At 38.8% G+C, this 14,618-nt stretch overlaps 1 protein-coding gene across 12 annotated transcripts in view; it reads right to left on the bottom strand.

Annotated features, from left to right (window-relative positions):
* SH3TC1 (SH3 domain and tetratricopeptide repeats 1) overlaps positions 1-10,777 on the bottom strand; it is a 37,717-nt gene extending 26,940 nt beyond the window's left edge. For 6 of the 12 annotated variants that reach the window (XR_012660410.1, XR_012660411.1, XM_075091950.1 and 3 more), the window contains exons 1-2: positions 6,547-6,655; positions 740-985 (exon numbers count right to left, since the gene is read on the bottom strand). Coding sequence is in view for 6 of the 12 variants with exons in the window: in XM_075091950.1 (XP_074948051.1) it covers positions 740-941 (202 nt within the window). In the remaining 6 variants the exon portion in view is untranslated. Of the gene's footprint in view, positions 1-739; positions 986-4,338; positions 4,418-6,546; positions 6,656-10,651 lie in introns of those variants that run through there. The other 6 variants (XM_075091955.1, XM_075091952.1, XM_075091954.1 and 3 more) reach the window with 4 other exon arrangements.
* Positions 10,778-14,618: the final 3,841 nt, after the last annotated feature.

Here is a 14,618-nt window from a genome sequence, read left to right as displayed (position 1 = left end):
GCCCTGGGATGCTTGTACCCCTATTCTTTGGTGTCAGCAGAGCTGCAGTTGTGAACAGAAAGACATTGCCTAAGCCATAGGACATATAATTTAAGATGAAATAGTTTTTCCATGATTGCTTGAAGTATTTTCACATTCAGAAAGCTCTCAGGCCTACTACAAAGTAAGAGTGTGGCCCCTGGTTTTGAGACACAGCTACCTAAGCCACTCCGCCCTTCCACGGAAAAATTGTTTCCAGCTTGCATGTTTTTACTGCATGACTATGTTTTCATTTGCAGAAAGATTATTACGTCTTTTGATGAAAAACAGAAATCTAAGAATTTTAATTAAAATAGAAGCATGCAGTCTAACTTATCTTTTTTTCTATAATTTCTAAGATTCAGAAGCAAAGTGCTAGACAAAGAACTGGTATTTCAGTATCCTAGCTCTTGGGTTGTGATAATTTTCATCTCAGCTTGTCTTCAATAATAGATAATCCACTTGTCTACCCAAAGCTAATTTCAACATAGGTCTAATCTATATTCCAACAGTCCACTTCATGCAGCATTGTCATGGAAGAAATATAGCTGTTTGTTTTGTTGCTTTTAACAGTTTTAGATGTATTAAAAAAAAGCTCAGCTGAAAAACACGTGACAGTCCTCTGCTTGTGCATAGCAAGCAATGTTTAAAGAACACAGTAATTTAAATACAAAGAAAAGTCAAGAGCAGAGTGACCAGGATATATTAATCGAGGTCTTACCCATTTGTTCATGCAACGCGTCCATCCTGACTCCATCTGGGACAGCGCTGATGCCAGCATTGGCCTCCGCATGTTTCCAGTCAGACCTTCCCTGCTCCATTTCTTTCCTCTCCAAGTTCCTGTCTTGATTTCCCTCTGGACTAGGGATGATAGCATTAGCGCCGAGCACGGACGTGCTGCCTGCCTCTGCTGAACTCTCCATAATTTGTAACTCCTCACAGTGATGCAGTTAACATTATTCAAAATCTGAGGGAAAATTCAATAATATATTTTTTTAAAATGTCGGAATACATGCACATAGTCAAGAGCTGTCCCACTCCTGCAAGATTTATTTTTTAATTATAATATACATTAAAGTATTTTCTTTAGACTTCTTTGAGAGGAATTGTTGTGCGACACCCAAATTCATCCCAGAAAAAGCTCCTGCAATCAGGTGGCATCACTGCTTTAGCAACAAAGCAATAGATTTGACTAATAGGAACAATCCAAGGCCTGAAGAGAAATGTACTTGTGCCCACTTGCAATTATTCTTTCTTGGCCGGCTTTAATGCAGAGCCTCCAAGGGACAGCATCATTCACATTAACAGAGGCAATGCAGCGGAAAAACATCATTTTCTAAAGGTGATGAGAATGGAATGGGTACTGCATGCTTAATTCAAACAAGCAGGAAGGTTTTTATAAATCCAGCTTTTTATAAATCAGCCAATGCATCCACAAAGGATGTGACTCATGTAGCCAGCCCATATCCCACTGATATTTAGACCCTTTTCTTTAGTAGGCTCTCACATGCCCCCTTTAGTTGATTTCATAAAGCCACAGGATATATTTTGCTTTAGTCCTGTCACTTGGACTTAATCCAAATTCCTCCATGCTTACTGCAGCCATACTCATTAATGGTCTGCATTCATTATGAGTATACAAACTCATAATCTTTGTGAAATTTCCTCATTTGATTTCCAGCAGAAATTGGTGATAACCAAAACTGTTGATGGAAATCTGCCAAAACCTCAGACTAGTGCCCAGTCACCTAGTGTCCCCTTACAATCTGCCTTTGGACTGGTCTGGAAGTTTCTTCCTTCTCTGTTCACCATGCAACGGGGTATACTGAAGCACATTGTTCTGGCTTGCTCCTTCACATACATGCCTTCCAACACTTCTCGCCCACCGAGCTTCATGCCATAGATCCCTAAACCTGAGCAAACCGAGTGCCAACAGCAGCATGAGCTCCTAGCTGTCTGCCACGGTGGGCAGGAATGCAGGACAAGGCAGTGACCTGCTCACACAGCTTTCACACTGTGCTTGCAGTCATTGAGACCTTTAGCCCATGGAGCACCTGAATAAACAGTGAACTCTATATAGACAGAAGCATGTTATGGAATTATAAAAAAATAATGAGGTATACATACAGGTGGTATGACCAACACAGAATATTGAAGCCTAACCACGTTTGCCACAAGCACATAAGTTAACGAAGTATGAAGAAATCTAGGCTGGATATTGTCTTAATGTTTTCATTGTCCCATTTTGCCATTTATTCAGAAGTGCCTATCAGAGTGGTGAGGCTGATTTTTCAAAAGATGCTTTGTGGTATAGCATCACAGTTCTCCATATAAAGTTGTGTGTATAAATTCATATATACCTATGAAATACAGATAGTAACTCAAACACAAGTGATTTTGATGCCTTTTCTCTGAAAAGAATATTTCCACTAATATATTTAGTTAACATTCTAGTTCTAACTTCAAGTCTAATCACACTTTTTCAGGCAAGTTAGCAAGAGAAACTGAGATCTGATGACCTAGTTATAAATTATTAAAAGTAAAGGCCTGCCAGAAGCCAAACTCACTTTGCTAGAGATATGCTTTTCCATTCATATAGCTGATCTTTTCCTTAAAGTAATGACAGTAGCTAACACCATTCTTTTCAGTACTGTACCAGGATTGTATCTAATGCATTGCAATTCTCACACTTCAGAATTAAACACTCTTCTGCATATATTTTGCAAATACCGGTATCTCCTGTTGATGAAGATGTAAATATTGTGGTATTAAGGATAATTAAACTCCAAAGGTGGTTGTTTCAATTAAATTGTTCTATGAACCCAAAGCCAGTTGTTATTTTTAGACCAGGATTACCCTTAATCCCAGAAATGAAATTCAGAGTTCAGAATTTTTTTTTTCCCCATCAGCTCCTATCTAAAAGAAGAAATATCATCCTCAGCAAAATTTAAGGAAACAAATGTACTGTGACTTGAATTCTTAGAATTCCATCGAGTTGGAAAAGAGATATTGATTAACTTTTCATGTCTTCTGCATCAGTACATGTTGGTAAGGGTAACGTATATAACAGGGTTGTGAATGAACCTATAAGTATGGTGTGGCAAGAGCAAGGAGGACACCTGAACAGATCAAAATGGGTATGACCTGTTTAAGAAGATTCAGTCATAGTACCCTGGAGCCTGTCAAGGGAAAAAAAAAAAATGAGTGAAAGAAAAGCAAAAGTTCTTATCAATGTTTCCTCTTGGCTTTTCCAAGATACACAGAATGAAAATTAAAATCGCAAACCCATTTTTAACAGTCATGCTCCCCCCTACAGATTCCTTTCCCATCTTTAATGTTTGCCTTACCTATCAAATGTCAATTTACGCAGCTCTGTATAAGCACCGAGAACAAGATAGTGAATAACTTTCCTGTAGCTAGGCTCCCAGTCTACCTAGGCCCTTTTGAATTTATTTAGCATCTAAATGTATCCCAAGTAATAGAAATTTGGTCCCAAGTGACAAAGACATCACAGAACTTTGCACCACATCTCTGTCCTTCTACTATTCACCTTTGACCATCTTATAAGTATCCCAAGGAGCAAAACTGTAACATACAAGCAAAGGTGTGGTACAACCACCATATTTATTATGCTGATGCTTTCTCATCAATTATTAAACCATTCCAGTACAAATTGAAACAGATTCAGTGGCACCAAACCAGAGAAAAACATTCATCCACTATAAAACAGATTTAAAGAATATTAAACTTCAGTGCTTAAGTCACTCATCATTAAAGACTTTTCATAAACCTATAATGCTGACTTACCATTATACTTACTAGCAACAAGCCATTTGTTGATAGCAACAAATACAGGATGAAGAAATGAATTAAAGATCTAACACCTTGTAAAGTAAGTTTGTCTTCTAAACCTAGTTCTTACAGTCTACATTTATGTGCACTGACAAAGCATTTTTATTTATAATTTAGACAATATTATTTTATATCACACTCTGAGGCTTGACCAAGAAATTCATATTTGCTGGACATTATCCATAAAACTTAATGATCTTCCCATTTTTTCCAAACCAGGAGCCAACCTTTATTCAAGAGCCATGCAGGCAAGAGGTGGCACTCCTCACCGGTCTGGGGGAGCCTCACTTTCTAAGGCAGGCACTCACAGTGGTGATGAGTAGTGAGAGAGGGGAGGCAGATGCTGGACAGCTCAACAACTCCTATGGGAGTGCTACCAGGTTCACTGGTGTCATCCCTCCCCATGGCCTGAGCTCCTTGGACATGCTGCCCCACACAGAGCCATTGGTAGCACCTGTCCAGGCTTACAAGGCTCAGAAGGTCACTCCACCTTCCCCATACCTTCTCACAGGGCACCACAGGTGGGAAAGGTCTTCAACACCCGTTGAAGATGTTGAACATGAGACACTTTTTTTCCTACTGGAAGTTAAATAGAACAATTTCATTATCACACTTTTCCTTCTGTTGCTGCTTCCTTTTCATTGAGTGCTTTATCTCTGTTTTTAAAGAACAGCTAACCAGAAGAAAAAAAAAAAAAAACATATAGCTTGACATTTTCTATTTCCCTAGCTATGCAGGTTGAGTGTTGTTTTTTTCCTCTGCTTTTTGTTGTTGTTCTAAGAGGAATTGTGGATGACAGGAACACTTTCTCTCTCAACTCCTTCCCATTAAAAGGGGTTGAAGAGGAAAACTAATAACATCCACTCAACACGTTCTGCCTCTCTCTAAAGGTGTTTTTTTAAGTATGAGAGTAGGACCCAGTATATAAAAATGGGTTATATTTGAATTAGTTGCCTAAAACCTGCATGCAATACAATATTTACCTTTCATTCACTATCTTCCCTCTAGGAGGCTCAGGACAACTTACTAACCCCCAGCTTCAAGTAATCAATGGCAACTACAAAAATTGAAGTGTTTACAGAGATGGAAATCGAGACAAGGATTATTTGCAGTCATACAGGAGTGCTATAGAAGTGCTGGAGAAATAGCCAAAGAGCCCATAGGTGAATGTAAAGTTGAATTAATTGATCCTAAGATTATTTGTACATATTGGAAACATCCTGGACAGGACAGGGTTACTGCCATTGCTCCTCTGTGTATCAATTCCTTTCTCACCCAAAGAAAATGAGTATCAGCTGCTGTTTGTTTCTCTCCTTATCTCATCTCACCTGAGCCCCTGGAGGATCAGAGGCAGCTCCTAAAATTTAAGTCTCCCGATTCTTTTAACCACTACTGCTGTACCTGAGATAGTACAACTCTGGTTGCCCCCAGATTGTGACTCATCTCATGCGGTGTGTTGCATTCCTCCAGGGCTCCAATCCAGGCAAGACAGCTAGGGGTACCTGCAGTGCCTCCATTTAAAGGACATTTGACTGTGTGTGCACCCTTGATCTTCCGCTCTGCTTCATCTCCTGTACATCCCACAAGTCATGCAATACCTCAGTCTTGCAACAGTAATGCCATAAGGTAATCTAGGTGATTTTCCCAAACTGATGCTAGAGTAGTCACTTTATTATTCCTTCTCCCCAGTTTCAACTCACATTTGTTTCTCATCTTCTGTATTAGTCTACAAATATATTACAGCCAAGATCATTATAAACTTTGTCCTCAGAGAGAGTAAATCACAGCCTTGATCTCTATGAAATTCAGTGGCAGGCATGGATTTAAAAAAATCCACACTATGTACTGTGTAGGCAACACTTAACACTTTTTCCTCTATTGCTGCTATGTATTACACAAAAAGTAAAGCAAATCTGTAATTAGGGTAAACAGACTTAGGAACCTGAATACTCTCCAAAAATGGAAGATCGACTCCTTTATCACTGAAGTAACTTTAGGTTAGTTAGCAATTCTTAGTAAACCATGTTGCAAGCTCACAGTTTGCCTGCAAACAAAAAAGTCCTACCAAGCTTCAAAGATGCAATAAATCCCCATAGAAGTTTTAACCCACTCTAATTTTCCTCATACCTCAGTAGCACTGAAATATGCTTTCCACTCTCAATCCAGCTCTGTAAGCACCACAAGTCCAAAATTTCCAAGTTTAGATATTTAAAAAATGTAGATTAAAATCCACAATTTCATAGCTGATTAAAAGTTAGCCTAAACTTTAGGGCTGCTTAAAAAAAAGGCAGATCACTATTTAAAAACTACAAAAGGCATCTGTGAATCTCAATACTTCATTCTGAGGACTAGATTTGAGAGAGCTCAGCCTGTGGCAGCTAATGTAGAGGAATAAAGTAGGAGGAATGCTTTTGTTACTGAACAGCAGCTCAGCTTACAGAACACTACCCAGAAGAGGGAACAGAGCAGCACAGGAACTCCCAGCACATACTCATAGCCACGACAGATCATATTTACACATGTTTTCCAGTCATTTCATTATTGGCACACCAGTACTGAAATTATGTCCCTTTGGCTGCAGTTCTAACATGCTGACAATAAACCTACAGTCACCACAAGTACATAAAATACAGCAAAAGAAGGACATGCAGATACAGAGCACAGGAGTTCTCCTACCTTTTCCAAGCCTGATTTGCTATAACATGCTGGTAAAGAGCAAACAGATCCGTGCCTTCCTCAGCTCTGCTCAAAACTGACTCGAGCAGAGCTCTTCCTGTTTGACCTTCTTATCTTTCCTGTTGATTGCACAGCCTGGCTTGGATGTGGCAAGGACAAAAAGTTGTCTATTAACCTATACTGTTAATTCAAAACCTATTTTTTTTAACAAAAACAACACACACTCATGAGCGTGGAGTTGAGCTGCTAAAGCTCATTAGGCAAATCAGAAATGTACCAAGTGTGTTGGAAGGTTCATTCACACACTCCTGCTTTTTAAAGCAATAATTCACGTTGGCATTTTGCATTAGTGGCTGAAAGACTGCATGGGACACATCCAGGCCATTGTGCTAAGTGAGCATTGTTCAGACAAAGTAACAAATAGTCCTTCGATGGAGTACCAGGCTTTGTTTCCCCTTTGCTTTTGATCACAGAATTAGATTTCTTGCTGTCATTCCAGCTAGAAAAAGCCTGATGAAGAGTTGTTTGACAGCAAATTCACTCTGATATGCTTGCTTTTAGATTGCAGAAGTATAGAGTTCTGCAGATCTATCATGCACTATGCAGCCATGTAGTATTAAGTATCAGGTTTTGGAGTTAAGCAAGTCTGTTGTGGAGCAAGTGCAGAGCATATTTTCTGTGTCACAAGGCTTTAGCACTGATCCAGATGCCATATCCTAAATGACCCACAAAGGCAAGGACAAGAGAAACTGAAAATACTCTATCCTATTTCAGACCTGCTTGCTTTTTGTCCTCCACACCTTGAGATGTTTTTATATTCTCTTCCTCCCTAACAGACCGAAAGTTTTAAATACAGTTAGTCACAGTTATGCTACTCTTCTTATAGGTAAGCACTGAGTACCCCACATGCCATCAGCATGGGCTGCATCGCAGCAAGCGCTACAAGAGAAGAGAACGAATAGCATCCACCCCAATACTGTACAACCTCATCTGTACGTCTCGGGCATCTCTAGTCAGCAAAATCCCAACGTTTGAGATACCAGGCCATTGGACTAGTTGTGTGTATTGGCAAGGGGGGTGTTGTCCTGAGACACATCATACAGTTGGAGAGAGCCTGTGAGAGTGGGCAGCACTGGGAGAACATAGTTCGAGGTGACGGGTTGTCCTGCACAGCACTGCTTGCTTCCCTCCTACAGCTCCTGCCAGAGGAATAGAAAAAACTGACCCTTCAAATGCCTTAAAGACCTTAGTCATGACTCCTGCTAATCTGTGTCAAGGAACACGGACTTAAAAGCTGGTTTTTGACTTTATAAATTAAGTATTAATTACAAATCATACCCTCATTTACCCTACTCCATCCCGTCACACCACGTTAACATGAATTATAAATGCTACTTCACACTGATCGGGCAATCTGTTCCTGCAGTACAGGAACAGTTCCTCCACCTTTCCAGATATTTTTAAGTTGGAAGGTATTCAAGTCATTGTATAAATCACAACTAACCAATCATCCCACAGGGCTCTCCTCCCACTGGAATTAATTTGATATTGCGTTATAATGCAGTACACAAAGCATGCCACTTCAGGTTTAATTAATTTATGTAGTAGCTATGCCAACAGCGCAAAATGCCACACTTCTGTCACCATTTGTGACTAATTTTCTGAGTTTCATAATTGTCTAAATCTTTTAATCACATTTATTTAATTTGTATATTTAAGGGTAATTGTTGGTCACATTTTATAACCTCAGTTCTTCACTGGTATTCCTACCACCTCTTTTATGTGGACTTAAGGTAGTTTTGAAAACAAACAAACAAAAAAAAACACATCAAAAAATCATCTAACCCTATATTTTTCCCAATGAATACCAGTCTTCTATCCTCTATTTCTCTGGCCCAGTCGCTGTAGAATCCACCACCGATTAGTGTGTCCCTACAATCTTCAAACAATACAACCAATTTTTATTTGAGAAGTGAAATTAGGAGATGCGCAACTTGCTTTAAGGAAGCAAGTACCAAAATAGCAAAACTGAACTTCAGGCTCCTTAGCTCCCTTTTCATTTTTTCATTACTTGCTTCTTCAGCTGCCCTCTATGATTTTACTCCGAAGTATATTTCCTCACACCATGTGTGGCACTTTGATTCTTGGGGCTGTCTTTTAACATATAGTTTAAGGGGAAACAAGGAAAACAAAGTTTTCAGCTTCAGGGTAATGACATCAAAAGTTGGCCCTAGAGTGGCTGTTGTCTTACTAGAACAGCACCAATCTGCATTACAGAAAGTTAAACGAGTGACCTTATTGAAGTGAACAGCTGCTCTCATGAAATAACTCCAGAGACCAATATATTGTAGCAAACAGGAAAAACACAAAGGCAGCACAGAGTGGCTTCCATATTAGTAATTGTACTCCTTATACTACATTTTAATCACTAGAAATTGTGCTGCCTGTTCAGGTTTCCTTATCCTAAAAAAATAGGCTTGAGAATACTTCTTTAACTATTAAATTTACATGAAGACTTGATCTCCCTGTTTATGTTTGGTTGTCCCTGATCTTTTCAGGATTAATAAAAGAAGCTGCCAGGCGGCTGAGGAAGACATTGCATGTTGAAACAAGACACTTCCTCTAATTGTCTCTCTCTGGCATTGCTTTTCGTCATCCTGTTTGTCTGCCCTTCTGCAGCTGCGTGTTTGTCTGACCACTTTTCATGACAGCGGCTTGTTTTAGGAAAACCAACACATTTTAATAGTAAGGCCAAGTTATACCTTCCAATGTAACTATTATTCCATCACAGTTGGGGACATACCTATGAAGGAATAGTCCACTGCCAAAGGGACTAACTTTACCATGTGATCACATTGAAATGTGACTCTGACTATTTACTGATAACCGTATCAGATTTACGCAAGAAGGGGTCATCCTACCCACTTTACTAAATTCTTGTCTGCTTTCTTTCATCTCAAGTCCACTAAATGTTAAAAAGCTTGTTTCCCCTTGCTGAACCCTATCATAGAAAGATCCTCTTCTGCTTAATCTTTTGCTCAAATTAGCATTCTTCACTATTTACAGCTGGCGTGACAAGCTTGAAGTCACACAAGATAATACTTCCTTGGCTAAATTAGTCTCTATCAGTTCCTATTTCATCCAGTGTTTGAGGTACACTTACTTAAAAAAAAAAAAGTTTAATGCAAGCTGAACTGCAAAGTTCACTGAGAAGTATCAGCTGAGCTCCTAGATGTGAAATCTATCCAGATGGAATCGTGAACTTGCAGTAGTAACCTTTTACTTAGCAAACTTAACCAAATAATTATATTAATTTTAGCAGGATTAGCAGCAGGGATGAGTATTAGTTGTGTTATCATGTTCACACTATAGTTACACAAAACTTCCACAGAAATAGCTTTAGCCATATGTTTCCTTTTGATTAGCATGTTATCTCTCCACAAGAACTGTAACATATAGTTAGCTAAAGAGTTAAAGTGTTTTCTCATGGAGTCCTGACATCTTTTCGTCTGTCTGGTCGGAACCCAGATAGCTTTACTTCCCCCAGGTCTTGAAAACACCACCCCAGCTCCACAGCCTGGTTCAGAAAGGAAAAACAGAAAACATGAAAAGAAAAATATACTGCCATCCATCTGTACGGAAATGCTGTCGCCTTGTAGTCTGCAGGAAAATGCTGAGTCAAAACATCCAGCTGTTACACCACTTAAACAGCTCCTAAACTACGTACCCAGCTCACTGAATAATAGCTAAGCTTACTTACAATTAACAAATGTTAATAATAGACGTTACTGAGCTTGTTATTTCTCAGCACAAGCTGTAACACAGTACACACCTGACAAAGGATCATCCTATATTTAGCAGCTCCCGAGAGTCACTGGTACTTACTTGAGGATATTTTTGGCCATAGCCCAAAAACCCCAACATGCTCCTACCGAGGAAATGATTCGGGCTGATATCCAAATCCCAGCAGGCAAGAAGGTTGTGATAGGGTTCCCTGTTCTGTCTCAGCCATTACACGGACCATAGGCCTCCATGTATTAGAGAAAGAAAAGCCTTCTAAAACAGTTTCATCCACTCAGAATAAAAATTGATAATTAGTACTTACCACTTTGAAGAACAGTCATCTCCTTCCCTTACTCTCTGGGTCACCAGGATTTACTTCTGCCCCACAAGGATAACAACCTCCCCTAATTAGGCACAAGCTGAGTCACACGTGGCACAGAAAGCTTTTGCTTCTCCATAACCAAAAGCAAAAACATTCAGAGAGCGTATATTCACAAACTCCAGTGCAGGGAATGAACTCCCCTCCCCACTCCACTTTTTTTTTTTTTTTAATTTGAAAGTGAAATTGATTTCCTTATACTTCCTCTTATCTACTGGGATTAACAAACCACCTGGTAAACAAGGCTTCTAAAACATCTGATAAGGCCTTAAAAATTTAGGTAATACATGTTGATACAGAAGCAACAATACTGTTCCACAAACCTCCAACTATTGAAAGGGCAAAAAAATTCTACACACAGTTCAATTTACACATAAACTACCATAAAACACCTACTTTAAAAAATTGTGTTTTTTTTACACTCCTCAGGGTAAGACCCACCTTTTATAGCCTTGTATGTGATTTAAGGGAAAATGGGTATTTCCTTTGATAATCAGGTGGATTGATTTGTCATTAAAGGTTAACTTTTTCCAGCTGCTTGGAGTTTGCAAGTAGAAAGAAGAGTTTATGCCTAAGGAAAGATTTGTACTCTTCTTCTTATAGATAGCCAGGAAATACTTATGTAATGATATATTGATTTGAGATCATTTATTTTGTTGTTTGAATTAATTTGGTATATTTTTTCTTTCTGAGACATCTTTTGTTTTACATGTTAAGCAGTCAGAAATGGGCAGTAATCAAGTTTTTTTTCCTGGGTGAGATTTCTGTCACAGTTTTCCTGTTAGCTTTTAGAACAGTGAAAACTATGTCAGTATATCTGAAAACGTTTATTGTGAGGACTAGAGCAGAAAACCATGGTTCCATGATTTAAAAAAAAGAAGGGGGAGGAGCAGCAGCAATGAATATTTAGCTCTGCTTCAATCCTTCTCCCTTCTAAGGATTTGCATAAATGTATACTATTTGAAATATATATTTCTATATACAAACTCACACTTTGTTTTTTTTTTTAACTGGGGTGCTAAAGCACTTCAGGGATGGATAAAAAGGCTTTCAACAGAAAAGCACTTACAATCCTTAGCTGTACACTGAAGCACGTAATTTGCAGTACTGAAATTTTACCCATCTGCTTGGTGGTTCTGCTTAGTGCTAGAAAATGCAGAGCGAGGGAACTTTATTTATGGCATCTTGAATATACATGGAATACAGATATTGCCTGGCTAGTTCTGGTATCGAGGAAGTAAATTTTACTTACTTAGGTATCCAAAGTGGAGAAAAGATATTTCAGTATGGATTCAATGGAAACAAAGGCTCGCTTTTGCCTCTGCTGATGCTCTGTAGAAGAGCATGCCTGAAGGAATAGCTGGGGGGCCCAAAAATATAGATAGCCACCAGGCCAGAAACGATCGTAGAATTGTGATTTGTCATCGCAGAATCTCTGTGCCATTCATGAGGTGCAACACAGTTTAGTGTCAGTAGCTTCTGTGTACAATGGAACGAATAGCGGTGGTAGGCATGCCAGGTGAGGGTTTTCCCTTTGTTCAAGGTAGCCCAAAGTTCTGTCTTCCTATAGTTTGGGCGTAACAACTCCAGCCACTGAAATGTCTACAGGATAGAAAATCCTATATTGATAATTTTGACTTTAACAAATAACTGTAAAAGTCTGCGTCCGTGTAAAACTAGCAAAGTAATCGGGATTTTTCCAAACTACTGCTGCCCTCTAGTTGAGACCTGAAGAAGGGCTCATGTGTGCAAAATGGTCTCCATTTTTTGCAGCTTTATCTGTAAATTGAAGTTACAACTTCTAGTAACACCTTTCTTCTTATCTGTGTCTTTTTAGAACACTTGGCCACAGACACCACAACTAAGTATATAAAAAAGATGGTAATAAACATAACAAGCACAACACTTTTTGTTTCTTAAGTATCCAGCCTTGGCACGTTTGATGCAATATTTCTTAGAAGAAGAATAAAGTCTTTAAAAGGTTCAGTGCAATCAACAATCTTGAGAAATATGAAGAAAGATTTTATATTTATTAGAGAAGATCTGAGGCACAGTGGAGCTTTTGTCAATATGGATCTGAAAATTGTCAAAACTCTAGATGCTTCCAGTTTAAATTTTGGCCTTTGAGCCACCTTACAATTCCATTTATGGACTTCTGATTAAGTGAAACATACTTCCACTTCCCGTCACAGACAATAATGATGTTAAGGTGTGAATGTGTGGGGGCACGCTACAAAAAGATTCTTAACAGTTTTAAGAATATGCAACTAAAAAGAAAAATTGTAATAAGCTCCGTTAAAATGGAAAGTATGTGCCATATCCATTCATTATATTGAGTAATATTTTTTTCCATTTTTTCCCATGTTTGGGAAAAATACTATATTTCCATTCCTCCTTATTTTCTAGTTGACATCTGTGCTTGTGTTATCCACAAACCTCACCTAAAACCTTTAAGTTAGCTTTTAGGTAGGCTTGGCCCAGGCCATTACATCCAGACTGGAAGGCAATACTGATAGTATGAGGCAGCTTTAATGCAGCTGGAGACATAGACAGGAGCACTCAGCCACAGCTGTGTTTTTCTGGGGACTGATGTCTTCGTGCCCAGGTATGTTCCCTGGCAGAGCATGCTGAAAGCTTCTGTAAACTGTTGTGCATCTTACTGGGCAGAGCTTCGCTTACAGATAGTGCTGTGTGGGAATTTTATCACCCAGGAAAAGTCTAAGTTCTGCTAACGTGATAGCATGATACTGTGATACTGTTTTGTTGGGTTTTTTTTGTTTGTTTGTTTGCTTTTTGTTTTTACATAGAAACAGTGTTAGAAATGCAATGTAGGACAAGCAATAGGAAATCAGCATAATTCATTTTGTACTGCAAAACAGAGCTAAACTGACTCAGGGCCAATGGATTGTAACATCATTCACTTGAAGTGAGACGCTCCAGCTTCACATAAGAGCAATTTTCCAAGGAGTCGCATTTGCAAGAGATCACGATATGCTTAATAAGTGTTACTGTCTTGCAACAGGCACAAAAGGGACAGTATTATAGTTCTCGCTTGTTTACTACAGAAAGCACAACATTATTTACATATTTACAGTCAGGAGTACGGGTATCACTGGTTACACAGACTGTGTAACATTGCACTGAAATCCTTGCAAGCTTCATCTGCCGTTCTCAAATTAAAATTAAATTTTTGCCAATGTTTTTGCAAGTGTAGTGATTTTTACATTATTCATGCTTTGTCTTGGCTCTTCCCCAAACCACCCTTTGCATTTGTATTTCTGCACATTTCATTGCTGTAACCTGGGTGCTTGTCATTCTTGTGTATAAATTATATATTGATGCTAATCATTACCTGGTAGACTTCCTGTCATATGCAGCAGTCTGTGATATCAAAATTTATTTGTTCTGACCAACTTCCCAAAAGCTGACCGCTGACATCAGACAACAGTCCTTGATTGTCTGACTGTAACAAAGATTTCTTTCATCCTCTGCCATTGTTCCCTTTGATGTTATTTCATTCTTTCTGTTTTCAAAGTTTGCCTGGGAGTTTTGTTTGACCTACTGATCATAATGCATTTAGGCTTGTAATGGGTAACTGATGTCTAAGTTATAACTGCTGATGCAATATTTGTACTCAGCCTACGATGTGAGAGGAGCTTTGCGTAAAAGTTGTTACAGACATCCTCATAGCGCGATGCAGACATCTCAATATAGTGCTACGTTATTATTTCATTACAGCTGCTTCATGCTAACTCATTATTTATAAACGTGTACTTCTGGCTCACTGAATAGTTGGCAATTTATTTGCATACCCAGAATCTCATTTTAAGATCCCAACCTGTTCTTCTGAAACTTCAGACCTCACTTTTATTTGCTGACAATGTCATATCAATACGACAGACACAGTAAA

This window comes from Phalacrocorax aristotelis, chromosome 4 (genome assembly GCF_949628215.1).
Source record: "Phalacrocorax aristotelis chromosome 4, bGulAri2.1, whole genome shotgun sequence".
NCBI lineage: Eukaryota > Metazoa > Chordata > Aves > Suliformes > Phalacrocoracidae > Phalacrocorax > Phalacrocorax aristotelis.
The sequence above is the reverse complement of the archived record's forward strand: the minus strand, read 5'-3'. Positions and strand labels throughout refer to the sequence as shown.